Here is a 27,998-nt window from a genome sequence, read left to right as displayed (position 1 = left end):
CCTTGCAGTGTTCACGTGTCTGGATATCAACAGAAGCCTTGGACCGCGCTGTCTTGCGCATCACTGGAATTCTATCTACAGACATTGCGGAGAGCTGTAGCCATGTCCCTTGATTTTGAAACGACGGAGTAAGTTCATCTATGCTTCTTTTTAAATTGAAACATGTAGCTAAAATTATATTGCGAGATTGTATTTATTTTTAAATAATAGGCTATGCTATAGAGACATTTGCAATACAGAGTTCTGAATCAACAAGAGTTATCCGGGGCTGAGTAGCTTTAAAGCTTTGGGGAAGACCCCGGTTAGTAGCCTTTTACAGTCTAAAATGTATTAACGCAGTCCTCTCTCTGAGAACAACTTTCCCACGATTTTCCAATTTTATTTGAAATTATTTTATTTGGTATTATTATTATTATTATTATTATTATTAATAATAATAATAATAATAATAATAATAATAATAATAGTAGTAGTAGAAGTAATAATAATAACATGGTGATGATAATGGTTCTCCTATAGATTTGGAATGCTGTAGAACAAAGAACAAAATGAACATGAGTATTGTTGTCTGATGATAAAGCTCATTGTCTTTGGTTTGTTAATGCTACCTATCAGCGTGGTCCGTCTCATCATGCAGTACCTGAAAGAGAACAATTTGCACCGCACGCTGGCTACCCTACAGGAGGAGAGTACTGTGTACCTTCACACAGTAGACAGCATCGATAGCTTCGTCTCAGACATCAACAGTGGCCACTGGGACTCTGTGCTACTGGCAATCCAGCACCTGAAACTACCCAGTAGAGTCCTCATTGACTTGTATGAGCAGGTAAGAGGACCACAGATAAACTACGGCGAAATTGTCTGTAGTTTTATGAATAGCCTAATATTTAACGGTCGGTGTGCAAATTTGGTAAGTCTGCATTTTAGAAATGTGAATTTCTCTCCACAGGTGGTTTTGGAACTCATTGAGATGAGAGAGCTTGGAGCTGCCCAGTCAATGCTGCAGCAAACTGACCCTATGATCTACCTGAAGCAGACTAATCCAGACCGGTTTGTCCACCTGGAGAACCTTCTAACACAGCCTTACTTTGACACACGGGAGGTGTGCATACATTTTTCACTGCCGCCAGTCAGACGTCTCATTAAACCCCTTAGCGCAGAGCTTATGTTATAACCTTACTGTCACCGAAATTGTAATGGCTATGTCTTAATATGTTACTTAAGGCTCTCGGTAATGTCATGGCAATGTTATTATGACGTAGTTGAGTATTTTCCGCAAATAGTGAATAGGCCTGCCAGCGACCCCATCTGCACTTAGAGGCTAGGTCATTCTAGGTTATGGAATATCTGCATCAGCGCAAAAGATGTACTTCTTGCATTGCTATGCAGGTTGCTGTTAAGGATTGTGTCCCCTCTGTCCCTGTATAGGCCTACCCAGATGGCAGTAACAAGGAGAAACGGAGGATGTCAGTTGCCCATGCTCTGGCAGCTGAGGTCAGCGTGGTGCCCCCGTCACGTCTCATGGGACTCCTTTCACAGGTGGGTATATGTCATCACCCTCATCTCAGTGTTAGAGTCAAATGGCCAGAACAATTATAATGGGACTTATTGTCCTATCACTAGTGTTCATATAAATTTGATCACAATCCAAGATACTGTAGATATGCTATTCCAGTGCCACTGAACAAGATGCTGTTTCAAATAGAATCTTCTAACACTATATCTCTGTGTTAAACAAAAGCTAAAACGCTAAATTGCTGTCATTTCTAAGTCTTCATTTTTTTCACACATCCCCTCACCCCATCTCTTGTCATGTCACAATTAGTATCATTGATAAATACAGTATATATTTTTAATTGAGATGTAAAAGCCAACTGCTTATTCGCTTGTTCTTTTCTTCTTTCTCCGTTCTTCTTACTTCCCTTTTCTTCTTCCTCTGCTCTCTTCTGTTTATCATGCGCCCAGTCAGTCAAATATCAACAGACGCAGGACACGCTGCATCCTGGCATGACTATTGATGTGACACAGGGCAACGCAGCCATGAAGGACATGGAGGAGAAGGAGGAGGAGCGCTTCCCTACACAGCTCATCTGCCACATCCAGGTAACCCTCTCGACACCACACTGGCTGAGCTGAGTCATTCTCCCAGCTGAATGTCTGCTCCAAACAACAAGCATATAGATTGCTCCTGCAGTCATTGGCGTGCGCCAGTGCCGCACACACACACAAACACGCATGCTCGCACGCACGCATTAACACACACACACGCACGCACTAACACACACACACGCACGCACGCACGCACTAACACACACACACACGCACGCACGCACGCATGCACCAACACACACACACGCACTAACACACACACACACACACACACATTAAGTATAATTACTTTACTGGCCTGAAGCAGTTCTGCTCGGCGTCTCTGGCTGCCACCCCCAGTAATCACTTCTCCTGATGGATGTCCCTCCCTGCTCTTCTCCCTCGCTGCTCTTCTCCCTCCCTGCTCTTCTCCTTCCCTGCTCTTCTCCTTCCCTGCTCTTCATGCAGATCTCAGAGCTGGAGGGGTACCATAGAGCTAGCCCATCTGTTTCTTAAATCTTATCATTCTCCCAAGTAGGGTTGGGTAGAATCTCTTTTCTCATGTCCTAATCCAGACTTTTGCAGAGTGTCTATGATGTACGGTATTTCTGTGTTCAAACTTTTTCTATAATGTACAGAAATAACCCTTTACCCCAGTATACAATATTAGTATGTACTGCATGTGAGGTTTTTAGTATATGTTTTATAGTTTGGACAGAAATCCCATGTGGAATGTGCGCGGTTCTCTCCTGATGGCCAGTACCTCATCACGGGGTCCATTGATGGTTTTGTCGAGGTCTGGAACTTCACAACTGGAAAAATCCGAAAGGTACATTAAGAGTGAGGTGTTCTTTTTTTTGTTTGCTTGTTTTTCTACCAGTTCACCTGAATCAAACATGGTGTTTGAATCCACCTCCCCTGAAACCCAAGAATGATACAAAATACAGTGAACACGTTTGTTCAATAAAGAGCAAATACATGTAACGGCAAATAAGGCCAAAAAAGTTCATTGAGGTAGTCCAAAGGCTTCATTCCAGATCACATCTTTTGCCACTTAAATGGCCATGTGATAAATTATTCACCGTTAAACAAAATGATTCATCTGAAATGCTGCTATAAAATCATATAGTAGGCTGTGTTTGAGCTGGTATACAGTATATTGAATCTCTCAGTGTGGATGTGGTCCTCAGGATCTGAAGTACCAGGCCCAAGACAACTTCATGAGGATGGAGGAAGCAGTGCTGTGTTTGGCCTTCAGCCATGACTCTGAAGTCTTAGCGTCTGGGGCACAGGATGGAAAGGTCAAGGTCAGACTGCTTTTGTCTTTATGCCAAAATGTACATTGTGAAACTTTTAAGCTTTGAGTGATGGCGAATATTGTTGTAATGACACAACAAATCTTGGCATACTATGAACTATGAAAGCCTGTTTCCTATTATATGCTTCCGGTTTATGTCATAACAGCAGTATTTAAAATGTTCATATGGCCCTGAGCATATACTTATTACATATGTGTTACATTTTACTGTCTGCTTGATTACGAGGTACATAATGTAATATTTGACAGGCTAAAATTGGCACTGATGTTGGTGGATATTCCTTGTCACTGCAGGTATGGAGGATTCATAGTGGCCAGTGTCTTCGAAGGTTTGAGCGTGCGCATAGCAAAGGAGTCACCTGTCTCAACTTTTGCAAGGACAACAGCCAACTACTGAGTGCTTCATTTGACCAGACTATCAGGTTAAATGCAGACTACCATACTTTGATTTCTGTTCCTCTTCCTCTCAGTAATGCTGCGTGTAGACCAAGGGCGGCCTACGCGACCCAGGTAGCTGAGGTTGCTGAAGAAGTTTGCTTTATGAATTTGCTTTATTTGTTCTGGACATGACATTGACATGCTTGATTTAGCTAATCACATAACGGCTCTGGCTTGACAGCCTGGGACATTCGGAGAAATGAACATTCCAATTGTTTTTGCTAAACCACGTCATAGCTATGCTCATTACCATAATATTGGCTTGACTTCAATCGTTGAAATTCGCTCTGGTCGCTTAGTTTGCTTCGTCCCTGGCAAATTCGCTCTGGTCGCCCAGTTCGCTTACCCTCTATGATTTCCGGCGCTCAGTTAGCGTAGTTCGCTCTTGGTGTACAAAGGGCATAACTGTGTGGACTAACCCATTACACTCTGCCATCTCACATGTGAAAAGCAATATGTTGAAAGTAGGTTTCGACAGTTGTCGGTGAGGAGAGTTGGGTGGTAGTTAGTGTGACTTTGAACAGCCTTGTGTAGCCTCTTACTGCAGCAGGGGTCGCCGGCGACCCTATTCACTTGCTGAACATGCTTAACTACATCATAACAACATTGCTGTGACATTGCAGAGAGCCATAGTGCTGCGCTAAGGGGTTTTAAGGTTATATAGTGTACATTGGAAGGATGTAAGTTATTTTTGTTGGTGACCTAGGTAACAATGCAAGACTGTAACTCACTATGAAAGACTTTTGATGTATCACTAAAGAGACTAAATATTGAACTACACATATGGTTGACTATATTAAGAGACACCAGGGCTCTAAATTAACTTTTTTCATCACCAGCCAAAATGGCTAGTAGATGTTGCTCTTAACACACACACACTCACTAATGGGTGAAAGTATCTAGCAGATTGGTATTTTCTACCAGCTGAACTGAGATTTCATATGCCTTTTGCCTGTTGGCTGGTGTTAATTTAGAGCCCTGAAAGATTCGCTACATCAACAAGTTCAGAAATTGTAAAGCTAATGGGATGTTACGTTGTGGAGGGGGAAAAAATCCACAGTCTATTGAGAAGATGGCAGCTTTATTCTCCTCCTCTGTCCTTTCTTGAAGTGTTTCTGCAAGGCAGCACGCGCTGCGAGTGGGTGGAAGCGTGGTGTGACACGTGCACCTCTAGTGGATAATGACGCTGCTCTTCCTCTCAGTGCCAGCTCAGTACCAAAGCAGATGTGAGCACCATGCTAAGCAGTTCACAAAAGATGCAGAAGTTATTATTGACAAACAGGCGCTCCTCCATCCTTAATCACACCAAACCAGAGTACGGAGGGACACGTGCCACTGCTGCAAGGCTGCATGTGCACCCAGCTGCTTTAGTGTCTCATTCTGAAACTGTCAGAGATACCTTGTAATTTGTGTTGTGTGGATACGTTTCCGTACTGGTCTGCCATAACATATACTTATTTAACATGATTATTTGGCAAGACAGCAGAGATGATAGGTAATGGTTAATGATGGGTGTCGCAGAAGAGGTAAATGAAGCATCACCAGTGAAAGGAATGTTCAAAATGAAGCAATAGTGTAAGGTGGCATGGGTATTACATATTTGGTTGGAGTTGCTTCTTTCTCAGCAGATTATTTTGGGATGTCTAAACTTAGTGGGTGGATGGAAAGACAGAGCTTGTTGCTATAGCAACCCTCCAATTCACTTACTGTAAGTTCAGATGCACGCCCCCAGAAAGATACATTTACAATTCATATATAGAAATATATGAAAAGCTGTGTCCATCTTCAGTTTAGCAGTTTTGTCTGAATAGTGTGACATGACATTACCTAGAAATTATCATTAATGTGGTAAAAGAAATGGTTTTGCATTTGAACTCTTCATTTCATTTGTTGCTTGACATTTGCACAATGCTATGTGTGACTGCATGCCACCAATGCTAATTGTGATACTTTGGATGCACATGAGCCTGTAATGTTTTACTTTTAAAGGATTCATTTGCTGAAGTCAGGCAAGACACTGAAGGAATTCAGGGGCCACACGTCCTTCATCAGTGAAGCCACTTTTACAAAGGATGGGCATCACATCATCAGTGCGTCCTCAGATGGAATTATAAAGGTATGCTTCCTGCCACACGTTACCTTGTCACAATGCTCTGCTTACAATGTCATCTTTTGCACTCAAATGGATATTTTTTGCCTGATGAAGAAGGGATTAATGTGTAAGTTTATTTCCCTTCCTTTGCTCAGATTTGGAATGTGAAGACATGTGAATGCACCAGCACTTTCAAGTCACCCGGCTCATCAGCGGGTGTAGATGTCATGGTAAATAATATGTTCCTGCTGCCCAAGAACCCCGAGCAGTTTGTGGTGTGCAACCGATCCAGCACTGTGGTGGTCATGAACATGAAAGGGCAGGTGAGTTATTTTTTTGCCTCAATCAACAAGGAATGCTAAGTTTCTTGTGCGCGTGACAATGACAAATATAAAGATATTCTAGACTGAGAAAGAGTTTTTTTTTCCTCATGCCATTTTCTTACTGAATTCCTCCCAATTTCTTTCATTGAACACACACACACACACACCTTTTATTTTTATTTTATTTCTTCTTCACCTTTCTTCTGCACACTTGTTTTGCACCGGCCATGCATTTCATTACAAGTGACACGAAAGTGTCTCTATGTACATGACAAATAAATATCCTTGAATCCTATTCTATTTTGATCAAACACTAGGATGAAAGTAACCTGTATCAAATTACTATTTTACAACAGTGGCAGGCTTTAGATTTAAGTGTTAAATCTCCATGATAAACATTCTGCAGCGAACATTTTAAAAAATACTTCTGTCTTTATTTGAAATGTAGTGTTACTTGCATTTCTGGAAGGTTTAAATAAAACCAAATGCAGTATTTTAAATAAATTGGTGTATTATTAATGACAGTAGGAGCCCAATTTGCTTCTGTTGCAAAGTGCTGTGGGCATTAGCAGAATTCCCAGACAGACTAAGGTGCTGTTTCCACGTGCAGGGTATTTTTGAAAACGCATTGGTTTTGGGCCTCCCTTTTCCACGTAAACAGAGCTTTAAAACCCACATATCAAAAATCCGACTTTAAAAATATCCCATTTAGGGGGCTAAAATGCACCTGTTACTATGGAGTTTTTATTTTTATCCCCATGTTGCGTTTCCACCTAAACAGGAGAAAAAAAATCCACTTTTAAAAATATCCGGCTTCGTGGAAACAGCACCTTACTTCCCACGCCGACGACAATCCTTCTGGGCAAGTCAAAAATGTTCTCTGTCATCATCCCTCTCTCCCGATTCTCTCCCCTTACCTCCCACATTTCCTCCTCAAGATTGTGCGGAGTTTCAGCTCGGGTAAGCGGGAAGGCGGGGACTTTGTGTGCTGCACGTTGTCTCCACGTGGTGAGTGGATCCACTGTGTGGGCGAGGACCTGGTGCTGTACTGCTTCAGTATGCTCACCGGCAGGCTGGAGAGGAGTCTGACGGTACGCTAGCCCTGCTGCACGTGGGCTGCACACTGGAGCCCCTGAGCCTGAGCACACACTCACACTACCATGCCTGCCGCCACAGTCTTCCATTGAACAGATAGGAATTTGATTTGAATAAATTAGAATTCATTGGGTAAAAGTAAATTAGCTTAGATCAATTAAAATTGCATTAAAGGTGCACTGTGTAATATTTTTTGTAGTCCCCCGCCCCCCCCCCCCCCCCCCCCCCCCCCCCCCCCCCCCCCCCCCCCCCCCCAGAATCCATGCTGCCCATTCACAAATGTTACCTTTTTCATAAATACTTACCACCGCCATAAAATTCGAAGTATTTATTATGACTGGGAAAATGGCACTGTTTATACATGAAAAGGGGGATCTTATCCATTGTCTGCCATTTTGAATTTCCAGAAATAGACATTTTTAGCTGCAAAACTTACATTAATTTGGTCATAGGCCTACTAGTAAGTATTAGTTTTTTATATTAATAAATGGTCATGCAAATATCAAATTTGGCAGTAGACAGCACAGTTTCATGAGCAGCATAGTTGCAATACCTACTCTGGCCACCATCCTACACAGTGCACCATTAACAAAAAAAATAATTAACAAAAAGAGACCAAGCGCACAGAGCATTACACAGATCTGCTGTAATGAATGATGCCCCTATGTGAGTAACCATAAAATGTATGTGTGTGTGTGTTTCCGTGTTTCCACAGGTCCATGATAAAGATGTCATTGGCATAACTCATCACCCTCATCAGAACATAATTGCGACCTACAGTGAGGATGGCTTAGTGAAAGTTTGGAAGCCCTAAATAGCTTTGAATAGCAGGGTAATCTGGGGAAGGAAAGCCCCCTTCCTCACTCATTTTGGATAGTGTCTCCAACCAGGACCCAGAGAACTCCTGTGTTCAAATCGTTACTTCAACTACAAGTGGGTGTCTGAGATATAGCCCAAACTATGACTCGGAATCTGTGAAAATGTAATCCAATATCTGCTCTCCCAAAAAGGTATCTCATATGGAGGTTCCTTGTGATCCTTGTGAAGTCTGAACTCTGAGATGAAGTAGAGCTGTGATGGCTTATTTCTGTACACTGAATTCACAAGTGTGGTGGACAGTTTATCACTTGGAGCTTATGACAACTCTGTAAATGGTTGAGAACATTCAACTTTTTCACCTCAGAAATCGTCACACCTGGACATAAGTGAGTCTTAAGTGAGCCTAATATTATGAATGGCCAATACTGATGTTACTACTATGTTACTAGCTAACATCATATCAAAGTTCAAAATTGTCTTGGGAAAAAATCCACCAGTCTTGAAAAGGTATGTGAAGATTACTACAGTATTGTCTGCCTTTTGGTAGCATTTTGCTACCAAAGATGGCTTTGTTAATGGGACCCTCATGAGAAGTAGAAATGATGTTCAACCTTAATACCTGGAGAATAATGTGATCTTTGATTATGTTTTTGAGGCCTTGCATGACACAACAGCTGAATTAAGTGAAACCTAGCTATACTGCCTATGCTAGGGGCCTGTGTGTTTTAACACTTGACATCACGATGTTGACCAGCATGCCACATCTGTACTGCATGGGTGTAGATTCAATGTGCCCTAGATTTTTTTTAACGCAGGTCTACTGTATTATAGGTGATGATTATACTTCTGTGCCTGCTTCAGTAGTGTTCGCCTGTTGTTGTTAAACTATATCCCTTCTGTGTCTCAACAAATGTTCATTTATTTGTTTGACTTGTATTGCTGACTGGATTCAGTACAAGTGTGTTTCAAATTATTTTCCCGCGGCAGCTGTTTGGTCTGAAGGAATTACCTATAAGCAGTCAAGTCATTGACTCCGAATGATGCTGTGCAATCTTTAATGGTATGATGATCAGTGACAAACTTCATTATCCTGCCAAACATTACTAAATAGGCCAAGGTCATTCACATGCTCTGAGAGTATACACCTGGCATGTATATAATTTTAACTTTGGATAGGCTTGTGTAATTATTACCTCTTATTTCTATGGTGTAAAGTTACTGTATGGTGTACTTCTTTAGACAGAAACTATGTTGGGCATTGTGTCTGTTGTAAGACTTTTACTCTCAAGGAGTATTGTCAACATAGCAGCCAGGTTATATTTAATGTTAAAAGCTCTTTATATACGTGAGAAATTCACCCCAAGCTCTCAGGTTTAAACTGTAATAGGTCTGCAGCTCAATAAAGGCTTGAAGCTTAAGGCCTTGTGTTTTGTGTTTACTAAGTTCTGTGGTGCTTTTTCTTTGTGGTACATGGATCAAATAGAGTGAAAGAACGTACACACACACAAAAATCCAAGTATAAACAGAAATTCATTTAATTATAAATAAAAACATATAAATGCATAAGTTATTGGTCCTAACAGAATTGAAATTAACATGTACACATATGAAAGACGACACAGCTTTAGGATTAGAAAAAGAAGCATAACCAGCCCTGCATTTAAAGTGTAAGTAACTTCAGTACGAAGCCATGTTACTAACAATTAATTTCATTTCCAATTTTAAGAAAATGTCTTTTTTTCAATTTGATGCGTTGAGCATCTCAAAATTGTGACCGCAAACAGTAAGGCTTCAGCGCAGGCACAATGAACTGAGGTAATCATCCAAATGATAAATATTATAATGTTTTTAACCAATGTTGGACTTAGAGAAGAAAGAAATTCATATACTTCAAAGGAGCAGTCCACAAGGCATGGTATTGTATAAACATGGAAATGGGGAAGTTAAAATTACGTCTGCATCTACGTACGAATTTTGAAGACTACTTGGCAACAGACCACATTGGGCATTATTCGTGACACAAAATGAATGAATTCACATTTTAAATGTTAACCCATGTGCAAACAAATGCAACATTTCAAAGCCTGAAAAACCATCACAGTCAGACAAGACCACCTCTGTGATTTGAACTTCACTGGACATTGGACAAACACATAATGGCACCAAGCCCTTGTTTTAATGAACACTGCAAAAAAGAGCACTGACATCAATTTGGCTTACAAAATCAGTTTGTTTAAGGCTACACTCTTCTCAAGCCTTAGACTACAAAACCACTGCCCTGTCTTTCTTTGAATTTGCCTGATGGCCTTCCTAGAAAAGGTGGATGCTAAATTATGCTAAACTGAGTAAGGCGGTCCAAAAGTGTATGAAATAGGTTACTCTCACTGTACAAGTTATATTCTGTCGTTTGTGCATATATTATATACTAATATAATTAATATGAGATGAAGTGATGGTAATGTTGAGGAAGAAATTGTTGATGTGGGATCACAACTGGTTCAGGATTATTCTATTTCAACCCCTACAGTTGTGTCATTGGTTGGTGCAAAATATACAAAATACATTGACTTTACAACATGACTAAGCGAGGTGATTTTCAGGAAATTGGGTAATTTACAGTACTCATGTGTGCAGCCATTCACCATTACCAATTCTCAAGCACAGCGTCATAGCAGTGTTTTTTTTTTTTTTTTTAAATCGCTCCTTCAGTTAACTTTGGGTGTGGACTTAAGCCCAAATAAACCCTACAGGCAACAACTGTAAATTAGTTTGTCTTGCCATTGAATAATTCACATCTTTGATCAGCAGTAATATGAATTATATTCAGCGTTATGAATATGCTTTAACCAAGGAAGTATGATTAAAAAGTAAGGATGCATTTCTATGGCCCACACCAGGGAAATTCTGCTGAAAGGGGACACATTTTCCTTTTCTTAAAAAAAAAAGCAGGCTATTCCAGATAGTGTTTATGCCTAGCACATCACTATGTTGTGAATATACACCAGGAATTCTTAATGAACAGCTAGAAGGCTCATTTCAGACTATAGCCTGCCCAAACTTAGGGGGTTTACAACGCCATCAACACAAGCCAATGTCCTTTAACGTGCGTTATTCACCCCCCAAGAGGATGCATTTGCGTCCATACATAATGCTGACCAAAACGCAATGATGTGTAGAGACTTGTGGAAGCATATGCATTAGGTCGGATGTGTGGACTACGCAAGCCCCCTTAAACGCCATGCGTTGAAAGGCAGGCAAACTAGGTCTCTGGCACTAGGTCTCTCATGGACATATGGGTGAGAAGGGTAAGATACTTTACCATGAACAGGTACACGAGGAAGCTTATGCCCAATTCATCACTGGTACATGAGCCGGGAATGGCACCACAACACAAAAAAAGGGGAAATGCAGAAGGGAGAAAAGAATGTATTGCACACAGAGTGGAACTAATAATTTGACCTGCTGAACAGGTTTGCATTTACAAAATTAATTGGTTTTGCATTAAAAAAAAAATGAATCGCAACACAATGTCTTTTCTTAGTCAAGGACTACTGCAGTTAATTTCATTCCATCAGTGACAGGCAGCATGGCTATTCAGATGTCTCACACCAGTGAGTGAGTAAGGTTTAACTTGACGGTTTCCATACCTTTTATCACACTACAGAACCAGTCATCTGAACTGTTCCAAGGAAAATAAAATGACACCGGCATGTTAGAATGGCTGGATGAGTCAAGGTCAGGTCTGACACACCTTTCAGGTCATAGCACTCCAGGTGGCCTAAGAGAGGAGCAGGGCTGGGGGGCGGGGGGGGGCTTCACAGAGATGTGCTGTGCTGGGAGTTGTGTGAATGCTGGCAAGACGACGCAGGGGACCTACGATGTCTGACACTGCACGCCTCCTCCTCCACCACCTGGGTAGAAGTCGTCATCGTCCTCCACGTAGTAGTAGTGCCGCTGGTGCCGGCGCTCCCGAGCCATGTCACAGTCCTCCAGATCAGCACAGATGTACAGGTCATGGTCCATGGCCTCGGGCTCATCGGCTTCTTGTTTCGCAGGCAGATAGCGCTCCAGCTCCTTCAACTTGTTTAAGGGTAGAAAGTTTTCCACCGGAAACACCACCTGCATAGGTCAAAGTAAGTTATGTATGTAAGTATATGCCCTAACTTACATCCCCAACAGAACCGCATTAAATGTTTAGCGTAGCGTGGCGGTGCCCGTTCCCGCTTCTAATGTCAAAATGTCAACAATCTGAGTATTCGGGAACTGCAAAGTTGGTTTGTGATGATACGAATATATCTTTTTTTTTTTTTTTAAAAAAGCTTTTCTGCGTGATGACAATGTGGACGTCAGCAGGTTGTTCAAGGTAACAATAATAATATAAATGATATAATAGTAATAAGTCCTGAACGCAACTTGTGCGGGCGGGCACCAGCACTATAAACTGGTCGGCCTATAAATAGTATATGAGAGAACCAGTCACCGGTAAATCAAACCAAGAAGCGGGAGTAAATGTCCTTTCTCGGAAGGAAGAAATGAAAGAATAGCACTCACTGTGAAATTAATAATGAGGCGGCCTTTCTCATAAGGACGGCGGTGTAGAGGCATTCCCTCATTCAGGACACACTTCACATTGCCTGGCTTGATCAATTCTCCTAAAGAACACATACATACACACATACATTACACATGCATCCAGATGCCTTTACAGCTTAACACACTTTAAAAGAAGACATCAAACTTTAACAGCAGTAGCGTTTAGATACTGCTTCAGTCACACAGTGCCGCGAGACATCCAGAATGTGCCTCAAGCCATTGTCTTGTAAGAACATTAGCTCTAGGCTGCCATTGCAGGGTACAGCCCTGGGGTGCAGCCCTTCTTACTCTTCTGCAGCGTTAGAGCTAATGCTGAATGACATATATGGGTTTTGAACTGCACAAGATGCTGCCCAGACATTAGTTTTAAGGAAGGCCTTCAAGTGTTGGCACATAAGGCAAGGGCTGGCATGGCGTGGTGAAATACCTGGATGGGACGTGACCAGAAGAGTCCTGTTGTCCAGTGTCTGCACAGGTTTCTGAAACCCACAAAGAGCCTCCACAAGCTGCAGCTCCATAGCCATAACCAGGTCCTCTCCTTGTCTAGGATCAAAATGCATGTGTTAGTAACATAACCAGCACAATACAATGGCGTGAATGTGCAGGTTAGGCTTGTGATATACTTTGGCATAGCCTACAGCTGTGGTTCCCAGACTTAATCCACTGGGAAGCCCCAAGAATTTGAATGACCCAGTGCTAAACATTTTTCAGGGTAACTACCAGGCTTAATATGTTGGCGTTAAAAAACTTTCAACATGTACAAAACAGAGAGATAAATGAACAGTTCCGCTCAATTCCTGCAAAACTTTCCAACAGCAAAGGCGACCAGTCTTCCCATTTAAAAGGGGGTGACAATGCCAGTAAAACCATAATAAATTCTGTTCTTGTCCATTTAAGTAAACTTCTCATAACTGACAACTTTTTGTTGTCTTGATAATATCTTCAAAACTGGGACAATTTCCAAACACACATGATATGTGTGCAACAAAGCAGAATTCAAATCCTGTCTTATTGATCAAGTACACTGAGACTAATATTTGTTTTGCAGTCATACTCAATTGAGAGTGAATGGCATGCCCTTTTAACCTACAATTAGGCAATGCCTCACATACTCCCAAAACATGTTCAGGGCATTGCGATGATTGAGCAATGTCTGTAAAATGTTTTATGCTTTGTCCTCACAAATAAAATGGATTCCCTTTTAAAGAAAATATAAAACAAGTTGGTATATTAGTTGGTGAAAGTAGCTTACTTTTACATGTTAAAAAGAAGTGCAAACCTAGAAGACTACTACTTATTTGAATACAGTACAGGTCACACGTGACTATGTTACCCCTCACCTACATGTTTACTAGGGGTGTGTTCAAAATATCCGTATCGGGATATATCGTCACGGGCCTCTTCACAATACGCATATCGTATCGGCGGTGTCAGTATCGATACTTCATTTAATAGCATAAATAGAATTTTGAAAGCTACACAGCAACTGCCAGACCTATGAAGGCAGTTTTATGAAGGCAGTCTTTTACATTCATTACAGTGTTACTGTTGCTGTACAAAAGCAAGTAACATTTGGTCCTTCATGTCTAATTTCTAGAAAAATGAATAAAAACAAAAAATGAAGGTCTAAAATATTGCGATACACATGTATCGCGAGATATTGTATCGTGACCCCTATAGCGGGATGCGCATCGTATCGGGAGGTGGTTGGCGATACCCACTCGTAATATTTACCCCGCAACTGTGATGAAAATGTTATTTGATAGAACGTGCCCTACCCTACAATCATTGAAATGGGAAGCTGGGAGCTGAATGGTAGGTAGCAGACAACTGTATATTATGCAGCACCCCTCTCCTTTTCAAAGTCGGCTGTTCTAGACAGTATGATATTTCCTTCACTTCCGTCTAAACTGTATACTCCAGTGTGTTTGAATAAGAGTATCCTTTCCTGAATCAGTAAATATACTGCTGAGTCCTGCCCTGTATTTGCACTCCTGTGTTGTGCCATGTATTTGTGAACTGAGTTTGGTTTCTCCAATAAACAGATCTGAACTACTACAACTAAACTCTTCATTAAAATGAACTGGATGTAGGGTTGCAACGATTAGTCGACTAATTGTGACTAATCGACTATAAAAATTTGTTGACAATACTTTTCATTGTCGACTAATCGTTTCATTTAATTCAGTGCTTTTTTACTTCCTTTACTAATGCTTTATTACTTTATTGAAACCTAAAATTGGCCAGCACGTATGAATTGGACTTTGTATCTTGGAGTAAATAAGTTACCATCATGATATAAAGCTCATTGTGAGCTGTAAGAATGTTTTCACTTCCCTGCGCTAGAGGTCGGGAAGGCTTGTCGGAGGTTGGAGCAAGTATTTTTGACTTAGTGACTAATCGTGACTAATCTTGACTAGATCTATCGACTATTAAAATAATCGTTAGTTGCAGCCCTAACTGGATGAATAAGAACTTGTGACATTTATGCTTACCTGGTGAACACAGGGTGTTCCCTTTGATCCAACACTATTATAATGTCACCTGGTTCCAATCCCGGCTCTTGATCCCCTTCTCCATGAAACACCACCTTCTGTCCATCTTTCATTCCTACACATAAAATGAATGACGAATGTAAAGTCTTCAGAGCTCTTGTGAACAGGAGATTCAGCACATCAAGTGGCCCAACGTTTTTTTCACATGTGAAACTATAACTGGTTAATAAAGCTAGTTCAGATAATATTAATATGTAAGGAATAACGGCCGACGAGGTGTCCTGATATCAAGGGAAATAATGGACAAGGCGGAGCCAAGTCCATTTTCCCTCGATATCGGAACACCTCGAATGCCGTTATTCCGCTTATCACCCGGTTGCCAGCATTTAAGTATAAGTTTATTAATAGGTTGATCTAAGGCTTCGTGAGAAAGTAGGTAAACCACTGCGGTTGGTTCGTTGCTATGGGCACCACTTCCTAATCTAGTGAGACGCGCCCTTATCGGAAGTGTGTAAGGACGCGTGTAGAAAATTGGGGCGACTTGACAACCAAATGCGATAGAACTAACAATTGGGTTTTTGACTTGACAACCAAATGCAATAGGAAAAACGACTGGGTTTTGACTTGCCAACCAAATGCGATGGAACTAACGACTGGGTCTTGACCATAGTGACCGCCAGTTTAGAATTAGTAACGGCAGTTCGTCAGAAAGTTAGGAAAAGAAGCAGCTTAGATTCCCGCACGCCCACATGACATCATAGGTGTCCTGTTCTCGGGGAATAATGGACACCTGCTAAGCCAATCAGAAGACGTTCCGTCTGCTCACCGGGTGATAATAAAATATAAAACAGGCATTAGGCTGCTGATCATATACTCAAGAGAAAAAAGTCTCACCTTTATCAATATGGACGTCTAAGATCTTCTTTTGACGGAGGATCTTTCGCCCAACACAGGTTTTACAGCGATCTCTGTGACTCATGCGCTGGCCTTGGCCTTGGCATGCACCACACACAGCAGAGACCTGCTGCAACATAACGAACCCTAGCTGGTGCAGCTGCACCTGGACGCCAGAGCCACGGCACATGGCACATACCTCCAGGGCTCCTTTTCTACCCCCACGGCCTAGCAGAGGAACACAAACACCCAGGGAATGAGCCGAGTCTTCTGAGCGAACATGCCCTACGTTTCAAGATTCAGTTTTACATCCTGAAAACACCACAACAGCTGTATGTACGTTACGTATATGCATCACATAATGTGATGATAACCAATTGCAGGCCAACATAACACATTGGCTACGTTTACATGACATTCTTAATTCTGAACTAATAATTCATCAGAATTAAATAGTGCCGAGTTTACTTTGATCTTTCATTTCATTCCAAACTGTGAAGTCTTAACATTAAGTTTTCAAAGCGGAATTAATCTTTATTCAGAATTAAAGTGAGCTAATTCCAAATAGAATGTCTCATGTAACGTAGCCATTGTGTGAGTAATGCACTGTAAAAACATCCTTATTACTTAGGTTGAATACCTTCACATCTTTCACAGATTACATTCTTCTGGACAGCTAGCTTCCTTGTGCTTCCATTATACAACTCCTCCAAAGACACAGTAAGCTGATGGACAATGTTTTTTCCTAAAAAAACAAAACAAAAACAGTTAAAATAAATGTCATGTTTACCTGAAATGACACAAAGAAGAAATATGCAATTCTTCATCATAGAGGACCCACTGTAAATATCCATCTAACCTTTTTTTTCCTTATGCATTCTCCCTCCTCCACCAAAGAACATATCGAAGATGTCCATGGGCGACCTGAAGGCACCTCTGCCTCCACCACCTCCACTGCCTCCTTCTTTGATAGCCTGTTCTCCACCTCGGTCATACACCTCCCTCTTCTGGCTGTCGGACAGCACCTCATATGCCTGAGAGATCTGCTTGAACTAGAGGAGATGATATATGGGGTTATTTAAATCCTTCTCAAATTCACAAAGTTTATGCTATCATTTATTGAGTTTCACAAATGTCAACATGGGGGAAAAGGCAAACATATTCCAAAGTACTTCTACGCCGCTTGGGCACCTTTATGTTCGTGGAACATGCATTAAGACAGACTTTCATTGACCCCCAAAACGAGTTTTCATCTCAACCGAGAGCTTACGAATTAAGAATTACTAAACTACTTACTACACTTTGAAAGAGGGGGAAAAACAACAACAAAGAAACGCATTTACCTTTTCCCCCTCAGTGGGGTTTTTGTCCGGGTGGTATTTCAAGGCCAGCTTACGATAAGCCTTCTTTAATTCATCTTGAGAGGCACTGGGCTTCACGCCCAGCATATCGTAATATCCCGTTTCCTTCACCATCTTAGCCTAAAAAGAAGGGACGGACAGTCATATTTTTTGGTCACTAAGTAGAAGTTCAACTAAACCTTTCCATAGCCTTTATATATGGTGACATGACATCGAGTACATTGAGCCACTAGATAAAATAAGGCAGTTAAGGTTTTGGGGTTCCAGCCCCTCTGGAAAAGAGTGCCATGTCTACTATATATGATGTTAAAATATTGACATAACAGATCATGACAACAGGTCATTTTATCATTTTATTGGTTTTTCATTGTTATGGTGGGCAGGATCCTTCTTCAAATGTATACGGCACCAAAAAAACTTGCATAGAAATGTACATGGCATACCAAAGTTAGTCAAATTATTAGGAATGATAATTCTTCACATGCACCATTATGCACATTAAAAACAATGTATGAGTCTTGGCGGCATCTACCAGAATAAATGTTGTTTCAAATTTTATCTTAGTGGGTCGAATGGTTCCTTCCTACTGAGCATCAAAATGTCAACAGACAACATTCCCCCTGGGTATGACTATGGAACACTGGAAGTATCAATGCTATTGACAGCTTACTTGCTAGCCAGCTTCAAAGCTTATATGCATAACAACCTTAAACAACCATTGGCTGCTGATCTCGTAAAAAAGTACCAATTGACAATATTACTTTACCAATATAGCAGCATGACGCTAAATTGAAAAATGATCAAAATGTCAAAATTCACAATTATTCACTATGTTTAATCTTTGGGTAGATCTGCTACTAGCTTCATATAGCATAATCATGTTGTAGGTACTGACACAGCCCTGTGGTACTGACTCTTTCATGGAATGTTAAGCGATCTAGCAAAATCTTTTATACGATGGACGTAAGATTAATAGATGGGATGTCACTGAAAATGAGGCACACGTTTTATCGAATAAAACTTACTGTGAAGCTAGAGAGCTGGCCTGAAAAGAGAGCAGCTAGCTACTTGCTGTCTAGTGCTAGCCACCCATCACACATCACACCACGGCGAACTCGGGGAAGAAACCGATGGTATTCATGGTCAGAATTAAGCGTTGACCGATGTAGAATTAAAAGTAATAATAATATCGCTTGTCAGAAATCTCACCTGTGGAATAGATCGTTCAGTACAACGCTGGCAAACAAAAGAGGTGACAGATTTCCAGAATCTTCTTTCTGACCCACCTGCGACTCCGCATACGACCTTTTCCCTTTTTTCTCAGCGTATCCGAGTCTGCGCGAACTACCGCCTTCTGATGATGACGTAGCATGATCTAGCTCAAGCTAATGAAAACAATACAACAACTTGGTAAATGCACGCACGTGTGCGAAGTCAGTAGTAGTTGCTCTTGTTTTTTTCAGGACACAGCTAGTCCTAGCTCAAGCCGTCGTGGTCAACGAAGAAAAACAGGCAGTCGGTGCAAGTAATGTACTTTTCATCTACACGCGGTTGTTGCATCACAACACAACGTTTAACGTTGAGGTTGTAAGTGCATTGTAGCTAACCGGCGGTTACCCTAGGCTAGTTACTTGTTGGAGGGCTAGTAGTGGTAGGCCTAGAACTACCGGTAATATGTGTAGCATGTCTCTCTATGGTGCAATGTGTTAACTCGTTTCTTTGTTGCCCATAGGATGCCCTCGTGTTGGCTTGTGTCGGCAGATGGGTGTCACGAGCCCATCTCCTTACCCCACATGAAACCAGTGGTGTTGGGTCGGTGCCCTGAGACGCGTATCCATGATAAGAAATGTTCTAGGGAACAAGGTACGCGAAAACGACATAGGCTCAAATTGCATAACCAAAGTTTTTGACCAAACTAGTTAATCGATGTGAGCTAGCAGCAACTTTGTTTTTGACGCCTGCTTCTGTTCCATATCAGTTGAGTGGTTGAAACAGTCCCTGACTTGTGGTCCAAACAGTCCATGTCTAATAGGAGAAAACATAGCTCAGTTTCTTGTTTAGTTTCTGAGAATGGCTCACTCAAAATGGCGTTAGTATTACATTGTAGTATTTCAACATACTTGTTGGGATTCGCAAGACCTGATGTGTGTGTGTGTGTGTGTTACTGAGATTTCAGTAATCCAGTCTCTTACCATTTTGGTTGTGTCCTCACCATGTTATGATCATAGGGTGCATCCCAATATGTGACCTTGCCTCCTCCACTTGCCTCCTCCACTTGCTTCTCGTCATGATGACATCACTGACAACAGCATTATATTTCAATATTTTGCAAAAGCTCAATTGAAAAGTCTTTTTCTCATTTGCAATTGGGATGGTGAATGAAAAACAGTCCCTCAAAAGTTGTTGTGGCGAGGCTGACAGCTGGGAAACTTTATCGTTTTCTCCACGGAGGAGGGGCCAGGAGGCGGGACGAGGAGACAAGCACAAGTGGAGGAGGCAAGGACACATATTGGGATGTACCCAGAGACTACATGACCCAAATCACTGAAGTATTTATACTAAATATGACTGTTGCAATACTGAAGAACTACAATATTTAGCTTAATTTCTTCTAAAAAGTGACAGCACATACACCCCATAATACCCAACATGTATCATACCTTTGGAAAGACATGTCCTCTTAAAAAGGTTTTGTAATGGTGTCAGTGCCATAGTAGTGTCTTCAAAACTGAAGTGTCGGGTTGCTTGGTGGCAGTTGTCAAAAGTTTGTTGCATGTTAAGATGGCTGAAAAAGCCTGTATACTGCTTAAAAACACCAAACATGGCAATGCCTCTCCAAATCAATTATTATTTTGTGAAGTTAGCCTGTCCAGTTAGGAAGCGACACTGATTGCGTATGTACAGGGTTTGGACAAAATAATGGAAACACCTGTAATTTTAGTGTGGGAAGTTTCATGGCTCAAGTGGTCCAGCTTGTCTGCCAATCTTCATTAATTGCACATTGCACTAGTAAGGTGAAGTGTGACTGTTCAATTGGCAGGGTTGGAGCACATTTTTGCTCAAAATTTTGCAATGCACACAACATTATGGGGGGCATATCAGAGTTCAAAAAGGAGGAATTCTTGGTCCGCGTGTAGCTATTGCATCTTTGACCGAGACTGCAAGTCTTTGGCTGAATCTCAAATGGTGCACTTGTGCACTTCAGTGTCCATGTTTCAGTGTGTATGCCGTATTAGTTACGCACTGAAACATAGTGCCTGAAGTGCACAAGTGCGCCATTTGAGATCCAGCCTTTGTGATGTATCAAGCTGTCTGAAGCTGTCTGAATTCTCTGAAATGGATGTTTGGGTGCTAACCCGAACTGTATCCAAAAAACATAAAACCACAGCAATCCAATTCACTAGAATTAAATGTGCAACTCAGCTCTCCTTTTCCCGCCAGAACGGTCCATCGAGAGCTCCACAGGGTCAATATACACGACTGGTCACCCAAACATCCCTTTCAGACAGGTTCCTCTTGTGCTATGCAGACATTACCTTGGATACCGTGGCTCTTGATACATCAGAAAGACTTGCTGTCTCTGTCAAAGGTGCAACAGTTACACGGGCACCAAGAATTGCTCCTTTTTGAACTCTGACATGTCACCTATAATGTTGTGTACACATTTTGAGCAAAAATGTGCTCTTGGGTCAAAGACGAAACAGGGTTTTTAGGACTCCAAAAAATAAAACTGGTCCCTGACACCGTTCTTCAATTTTTTTGGGTACATTGGAGTGTAGAGTGATTAAGTTTATTATTTTCTGTTCAGAAAATAGTAAGGAACATGCATTTTACCCCATTTTCACCCATAAAATGTCATTCAGTGTAATACGGTGTTAAACAGTTGATAATGCAAAAAACATATAGATGACGTTAAAAAACTGAAATAAGCTACATACCATAGTAAAGGCCTATATTTAAGGTCTTCATCAAACCTAAAATTTCTAGTAAAAGGCATTTGCAAATAGTTTTGCAGTGTTTGTAGTCTTTCACCGAGTGCATTTCACCCATTTGGCTTTAAGAAGTTTTTCCACTGAAGAGAAAATCAGTTTAAAATGCACAATTATTCATTTGTTGTATGCCCCCGCATTTGTTGTGCTAAACAAATAAGTTTCGTAAGAATTTGACTTTATTTTAACATAAAAATGTGCATTTCACTGAATGACCACAACTATTACACTGAATGATGCCTTGGCAAAAAAGCCTATATAAACAGCTACTTTTCATTGCTATCATATTGTTACCATCATACTACAGTACTCAACGTCCTGAATGAGTGACAACAGAAATAGATGTTGTCAAATAATTGCTATTTTACTTAATATTGGGGCATTAAAATGTGTTTTGAAGAACTTCCAAGATCACAAGCTTAGAGGTAGGCTACTACTTAGGCCTAAAACAATAAAAAAGAAAATTTTGTCTGTTAACCTGCATATTTCGGGGATTGTGACTTAGGGTGTTCTAATAATTCATGTACAACTTCCAAAATCCCAGAATCTACCCAGTAATATGGATGCTACATGGCAATAACAAGTTTATAATGGAAATAGCAATAAAAGTCATAATTTCAAGTAGTATCATCATATTATTTTATCTTAGAGTAATATTGCAACTTATATTGCCGTTTTGATTCTTAATATACAACCATGAACTGATTACACTGAATGAAATGGCCCTTACACTGCATGTCACTGAATGACATCTCTTACACTGAAGGACGACCAAATACTTTTCACCTTATTTTCACCTTTTTACAAGCACACAGTTAGTCACCTACATGAGACAATGACTTTGACCCACAATGTTTACTATGTCTATTTAGAAAATATGCTTGTTTGGATGAATATCTGAGTATAAAAGTGTTTTTTGACATTTCACTGAATGACATCTGTTTTTGTGGACGCTGTTACCACAAGATAAAAATACAGATTTTTTGACTATTGAAGAACAAGATTCTCCCTTTGCATCATCACTTAAGGGGTCCCTAGGGTTCCTTTTGATGATGTCACATATTGTGTGTGACTATTACTTTTTATTATGATTTAAAAGCACCATGTTGATCTTATTACACTGAATGATATCCAAGGAATTGAAAATCCGGACAAAAGTCCCCAGATGATTTGAATATCAAAACAAAATGGTAATGAAACGTGCTTTTGATACAATAACAAGAACACTTCTAGAATTATGCTCAGAGAGTGAAAAAAGAATTTTGTTCGTCATTTTGCATAATTATTCAAGGATGTATTGATGATTTTTAAGTTCGGACCATTACACTGAATGACGTTTTTGCACTTTATGAGATTATTTAACACATACATTAACATTTATTTTTCTTTAAATGTTACTGAAATGAGACACCAGACTATGCTGTTTATCAGCATAGCATTCAAAATTCATTAATTTACTTTTTTGATAGTTAAATGAGTGCGGAACAAAAAAAATGCACGTCTCGTCTTTGACCCTCTTACCCTGCTAATTGAACCTTCACACTTCGCCTTACTGGTGCAATGTGCAATGAATGAAGATTGGCCAACAAGCTGGTCCACTTGAGCCATGAAACATTCCACACTAAAATGACGGTGTTTCCATTATTTTGTCCAATCCCTTTTTTTCACCACTGTTGTGCAGATTCAATAGGCAACTGGTACAAATGATGGGTAATAACAAGACACGATAAAAATAACCATTCTGCATGTGATCTGCATCCACAAACCAATTCTCCATTTTCATTCTTTCTGGCTGATGTTTTAGATCTATCAGAGGTTATGATTGAGTTGGAGTCGCACTGTGTTGTTATGGTGTTCCCTTATTATTTTTTGTTTAGCAATATTGGAACACTGGCGAGGACGTAACCCGTTAAGCCACGGCGTTATAAATTTGCTGTAGGCAGAATGGCAATGACCAAGTCGTTCTGCATTACTAAAGGCCCTGTGTTATGTCATAGTATTGTAGTACTATGGTAGTTAGGTTTTCCATAGCTATCACAGCGTGCCACTGGAGGTACGTCCTGCAGTAAGGGGCTAATTAACTAAATCTTTATTTTTCTAACTCCTACGTTAGTTGAGCTGAAAGCGGACAACAACAAGGGATATGTCATGGTGAAACAGGTCAGTGTCAACAGCAAATCCATCAAATTAGTAACATTTTTGATCATGCATCCAGATTTTTAACTTGTTTTTGAAATTGTATTGTATAGCTGGGTGCAAATCCTACCAGTGTCGATGAAACGGTCATCGGGAAAGGGAATCAGGTAAAAAACAAACGATAAAATAGATCTATATATGCTTTTTAAAAAACTTTTGCTGGACTGAGTTATGTTCATGTAGTTGTTTAAGTGAAAAAGTCACTTCAAACACTGTTATGCTTAAGTGTGGTTTTCATATCTGTGCCCCTAATGTCTGCTGTTCCTCTGCTGTCAGGTGAAAATTAAGGTTGGTCAGACCCTCTTCATGGTAAACCAGTTTTATACATACAAGATCAAGTTCACTGAAGACTTTGGGAACGATTGCAAGACCACAAAGCGGCCACGTGAAGACGAAGAAAAAGCTGTTTCTTCTAGCAAGGTACACAGAGAAGAGCAGCCCTTTCATGCAAGCAGCTCTCCCTCAAAACCCACTGCTGCCCAGTGTGTCCCGAGAGACAAGGAGCCACGTAAATTAGGTGGACCAAGTGCAGCTGATGACCATGGGGTAATAAGCGCATATTCTTTAAAACATTGTCACTGATGTGCATTTGATCATAGCATTGTCATTCATGGTAATTGATATGATGCCCATTCAATGTAACAGGAAGGTCGTGGAGGATTTTGGAATCAGGGCCTTAAGGTGTCTATGCAAAATCCAAAACTGCAGGTATATATATGATTTTTCCCCCTTTGGAAATATCCATGATGCTTATTAAGTTGTTATTGAGTGCCCTAAGACATGAAACTGTAAAAAGGTTGCTCACTTGTTTTTACCAGGTTTATAAGGATGAACAAGTGGTCGTGATTAAGGACAAGTACCCAAAGGCACAGTACCATTGGCTAGTGCTACCATGGGAGGCAATCTCAAACTTGAAATCTCTTCGAGAGACACATAGCGATCTACTGGTGCACATGCAGCGTGTTGGCCAAAGGATGGTGGACCAGTGCCCTGAGAAAAACCTCAGCTTCCGCATGGGCTACCATGCTATCCCAAGCATGAGGTGAGTGTCAGACCTGAAACACATGCACATAGAATGCATAGAAAAGTAACTTATTAGTAAACCTTTAAATAGACTCTATGTAGGATTAAAAGTTTAATTAATGACTGTCCTGAGTCAGCCAATGCTTGTTTGAGTCATTAGTAAGTGAAAGATGACTCTCGCGACCACTTTCATGGTCCGCTGTCAGAGAACCCCAAATGTAACTTTAGACAGCGCTACGAGTGCTGTGGGAAACACTTCTCATATGAAAAATGGCTTTAGATACCGTATTATTTGTATCAACTGCTGGCATTCTGTGATTAAAAACATTCTCACAGTGAATTTATTTAAACAGCATTTTCACATGACGTGTAGATTTTGAGACAGACATTCCACGGGCATCACGTAAACAACGTCATCCTACATTGTGCCCCATTAAACCAGGTATTACATTTGCGGTCCAGATACGGCCGCCAGCTTCAAAAGTAAAACCCCATTCGCAAGTCTCCAGAACCGGAGTTTCCCTTCCTCTCTAATCCCTAACTCAATTTACATTCTTAATATATCGACATGCCTCTGCTGCATGTTGTCGTGTAAGGTGTGTGTGCACGTTTGAGATTTGTTTGTGAAATCCTTCCATACAAAAATATTGACTAAAAAACAAATCTCCCACCTGCAGTAATGAGGCTGAGCTCAGGACCAGGTAAGTCTGTGGACCACCTGGACGTCTCTGTGAGACAGATGTAGGTCCATCTGTTCTGGACCACTTAAGATAGTTTTGACTGATAAGTATCAAAGGATAAACTTTGATTATTCTGGTGTGAAGAAAATTATTTTATTTATTGTCAGACATTTGTCCTCTCTCTTCCATATGGTGTAATTGCTTACAGTAGGAAGGTGCTCTACGACGTAACATTGTTTTACAGCCAATTATCTGCTGGAGAACTCTAATGAGTACTACCTGAATGCTTGTTGAATTACTAAAATGTATCTACATGTATTTCCCTGAGACTTTAGGGTGTACTTAGTTTTGCACCTCATGTTCAACAGGTTCAAGCTCAACAGGTGTTTTATTTAACATACAAAGTGCTATTACCATTTACCACCTATTAGTATACGTTGTTGATTGGAAAATGTGACACAAATTAAGTTCTAATTGAATAGCCTTGCTTTAAACTGTGTATGTGTCATTGCTTTTGCAAGCCAATCATTATTTTGGTTCCAATTACACTGTAACAGTGTATCAGTTCCCCACTTTTAAACTAAGAATGGAAGGTGCTTTCTATATTTACCAGAATCATTTTTACTATAATTGTTCTATTTCGTGAGACAATTTTTTTAGCTTGTTGGAAATGTATATACGTAGGTATTTAATTAAGTAATGTTTGAAATGGTCTGTCCTTTTTCACAGCCATGTCCACCTTCATGTCATCAGCCAAGACTTTGACTCTCCATGTCTGAAAACACGGAAACATTGGAATTCATTCACAACCGATTACTTCATTGAATCCCAAGGTAAGATTGTTGTGCACTATTTCACTGCAACCACACATGATTTCGTCTCTCATGATTTAGTCCAGTAGCATATAACATATACGTCTCCAAAAACAAAGGTAACACCAAAACAAAGCAATGCAACTCCAAGTCAATCATGCCTCTGTGAGAGCCTGTCCAGCTTGGAACCCTCATTGTGAATCCATTTTGCGTACTGTTGTGCAAATTTAACATTTGTTGTAAAAAAGCCACTGTCAGAGCCATGAAAAAGGAGCTTTGGTGCCGCTCTTAAAGCAAAGGCCCCACTGGTGTCCACACGTGGGGCCTATGCTTACAGAGCAGTGACAAAGCTCATTTTTCATGGCTCTGACAGCGGTCTTTCTGTGTCACGTGGCACAACGAAGGAGGTGGCAATACCACTGCTAGGTTGTAAACAGTCGTATGGCCTCTGCATCTCCTCCATGCTCTGGACTCTGTGTTGGTGGACACGGCAAACCATGCCACAGCACACATCGATGTGTCATCTTGGATGAATGGCACTACCTGAGCAACTTCCGTGGATAATAGACACTGCCTCGTGCTACCTACAGGGCTGTGAAACTGTCAAAATGCATATGGCTAAGAAGGGCTACCAGAAAGGATAAAAAAAGAAATGGTTTGTGGGCACTACCTGACGAATAACTATTTTGGTTATTCCCTCTAATTTCTATCCATTACTTGATAAATTTGCAAAACAGGCTAAATGGATTGACAATAACTATTGCTTACTGTCTGGCGACAGGCTGATATTATATCACAGAAGTATGATCGACATGGAGTTGCACTGCCTTATTTTGGAATTCCTTTGATTTTTTTTTGGAGCAGTGCATTTGCCCAGTTGATAGCAAGTGTTTTACAGCTTATTAATATTGACAACTGTTTGAACACCGCTGTTATAATATCAGAACCTGCATTTGTGTCTGCATCCACAGAAGTCATTGCAATGCTGGAGAGAGATGGAAAGGTGGCTGTACAGGAAGGGATGACTGAGATGCTAAATCTTCCTTTGCGCTGCCATGTATGCCGAGTACCACAAGCCAACATGCCCAAGTTGAAGGAGCATTTGAAAACCCACTCTTGAGTGATTCCCTGATTTACCCCTTTCAGATTTTGTTTAATTTTGTTTGTTTATATTTCTGAATTATGTGCTCGCCAGCTGCGTGCAATTGATTGTTAGGTTAAGAGTTTCTTGTATTCATATTTTTTGGTTATTTGTAAAGTGCCATTTACCAACCTTCAGAGGTTATGTTCATGTTAATTCATTGTTTTAAATGGATTTTTTGAACTGGTCATTTTCATGTCATTTTGCGCACAGATTGTTTACAGTGGTTGATGATGTCAGTTTTTTTTGTTTGTAAATTGTTAACATTGAACTTAAACTTTAAGAGATACACATCACCACCAGGTGAAGTCACTGCATGCAGTCCCTGAAGTTGGGTACCGGTAAGTGACTATCACCTGGGGGTGGATTATCTCTTAAATTAGTTTTGTCACAGCTGGATATGATGAATGTTTTTTTTTTACTGCTCACATTTGTTATTAAAATTATGTCTTCCTGAGCAAGGCCGTTGCATATGGATTTGGTTACTCTACCTAAATCAATCAAGCTGAAACGTCCTTTTCTTGTTATGATTCAGTGCTGCCCTCATGTGGTTTTTGTGCAACTAATTGTCTTCATGGTTGCAGAACACGCCATATTGATGAAATTGAAATTAGTTCATGAAATAACATCAATGTACTTCA

General features: G+C 40.6%; 3 protein-coding genes across 3 annotated transcripts; 2 read left to right on the top strand and 1 right to left on the bottom strand.

Moving 5' to 3' along the window:
- Positions 1-20: 20 nt before the first annotated feature.
- Positions 21-9,574, top strand: smu1b (SMU1 DNA replication regulator and spliceosomal factor b). Its single transcript, XM_063220132.1, has 12 exons — positions 21-128; positions 616-826; positions 950-1,102; positions 1,429-1,539; positions 1,966-2,103; positions 2,798-2,917; positions 3,279-3,395; positions 3,701-3,828; positions 5,834-5,960; positions 6,092-6,259; positions 7,198-7,350; positions 8,070-9,574. The coding sequence occupies exons 1-12, from the start codon at positions 103-105 to the stop codon at positions 8,166-8,168; spliced, it is 1,551 nt and encodes a 516-aa protein (XP_063076202.1). The 5' UTR covers positions 21-102; the 3' UTR covers positions 8,169-9,574.
- Positions 9,575-9,684: 110 nt separating this feature from the next.
- dnaja1 (DnaJ heat shock protein family (Hsp40) member A1) lies at positions 9,685-18,854 on the bottom strand. The gene is made up of 9 exons (XM_063218414.1): positions 18,726-18,854; positions 17,499-17,636; positions 17,015-17,207; positions 16,796-16,900; positions 16,156-16,383; positions 15,262-15,376; positions 13,194-13,309; positions 12,725-12,825; positions 9,685-12,292 (listed from the first exon to the last, which is right to left on the bottom strand). Exons 2-9 carry the CDS (start codon positions 17,628-17,630, stop codon positions 12,047-12,049), a joined length of 1,236 nt encoding a protein of 411 aa, XP_063074484.1. The 5' UTR covers positions 17,631-17,636; positions 18,726-18,854; the 3' UTR covers positions 9,685-12,046.
- Positions 18,855-18,869: 15 nt separating this feature from the next.
- aptx (aprataxin) lies at positions 18,870-27,828 on the top strand. Its single transcript, XM_063218415.1, has 9 exons — positions 18,870-19,041; positions 19,249-19,379; positions 23,619-23,665; positions 23,755-23,808; positions 23,978-24,247; positions 24,347-24,409; positions 24,520-24,743; positions 26,134-26,237; positions 27,188-27,828. The coding sequence occupies exons 1-9, from the start codon at positions 18,905-18,907 to the stop codon at positions 27,334-27,336; spliced, it is 1,179 nt and encodes a 392-aa protein (XP_063074485.1). The 5' UTR covers positions 18,870-18,904; the 3' UTR covers positions 27,337-27,828.
- The last annotated feature ends 170 nt before the right edge of the window (positions 27,829-27,998 follow it).

This window comes from Engraulis encrasicolus, chromosome 16 (genome assembly GCF_034702125.1).
Source record: "Engraulis encrasicolus isolate BLACKSEA-1 chromosome 16, IST_EnEncr_1.0, whole genome shotgun sequence".
NCBI classification, from domain to species: Eukaryota; Metazoa; Chordata; class Actinopteri; order Clupeiformes; family Engraulidae; genus Engraulis; species Engraulis encrasicolus.
This window is presented reverse-complemented; position numbering and strand designations above follow the sequence as displayed.

Coding starts and splice junctions, on each gene's coding strand:
- dnaja1 (XM_063218414.1), bottom strand. CDS start 17,630: ATGGTGAAGGAAACGGGATATTACGATATGCTGGGCGTGAAGCCCAGT. Junction 16,384..16,795: donor AATCTGTGAAAGATGTGAAG/GTATTCAACCTA, acceptor TTCCTCTGCTAG/GCCGTGGGGGTAGAAAAGGA. Junction 15,377..16,155: donor AGACGTCCATATTGATAAAG/GTGAGACTTTTT, acceptor TTTTATGTGTAG/GAATGAAAGATGGACAGAAG.
- smu1b (XM_063220132.1), top strand. CDS start 103: ATGTCCCTTGATTTTGAAACGACGGA. Junction 129..615: donor CTTGATTTTGAAACGACGGA/GTAAGTTCATCT, acceptor GCTACCTATCAG/CGTGGTCCGTCTCATCATGC. Junction 3,829..5,833: donor TCATTTGACCAGACTATCAG/GTTAAATGCAGA, acceptor TTACTTTTAAAG/GATTCATTTGCTGAAGTCAG.
- aptx (XM_063218415.1), top strand. CDS start 18,905: ATGAAAACAATACAACAACTTGGTAAATGCACGCACGTGTGCGAAGTC. Junction 19,042..19,248: donor AAAACAGGCAGTCGGTGCAA/GTAATGTACTTT, acceptor TGTTGCCCATAG/GATGCCCTCGTGTTGGCTTG. Junction 23,809..23,977: donor TCATCGGGAAAGGGAATCAG/GTAAAAAACAAA, acceptor CTCTGCTGTCAG/GTGAAAATTAAGGTTGGTCA.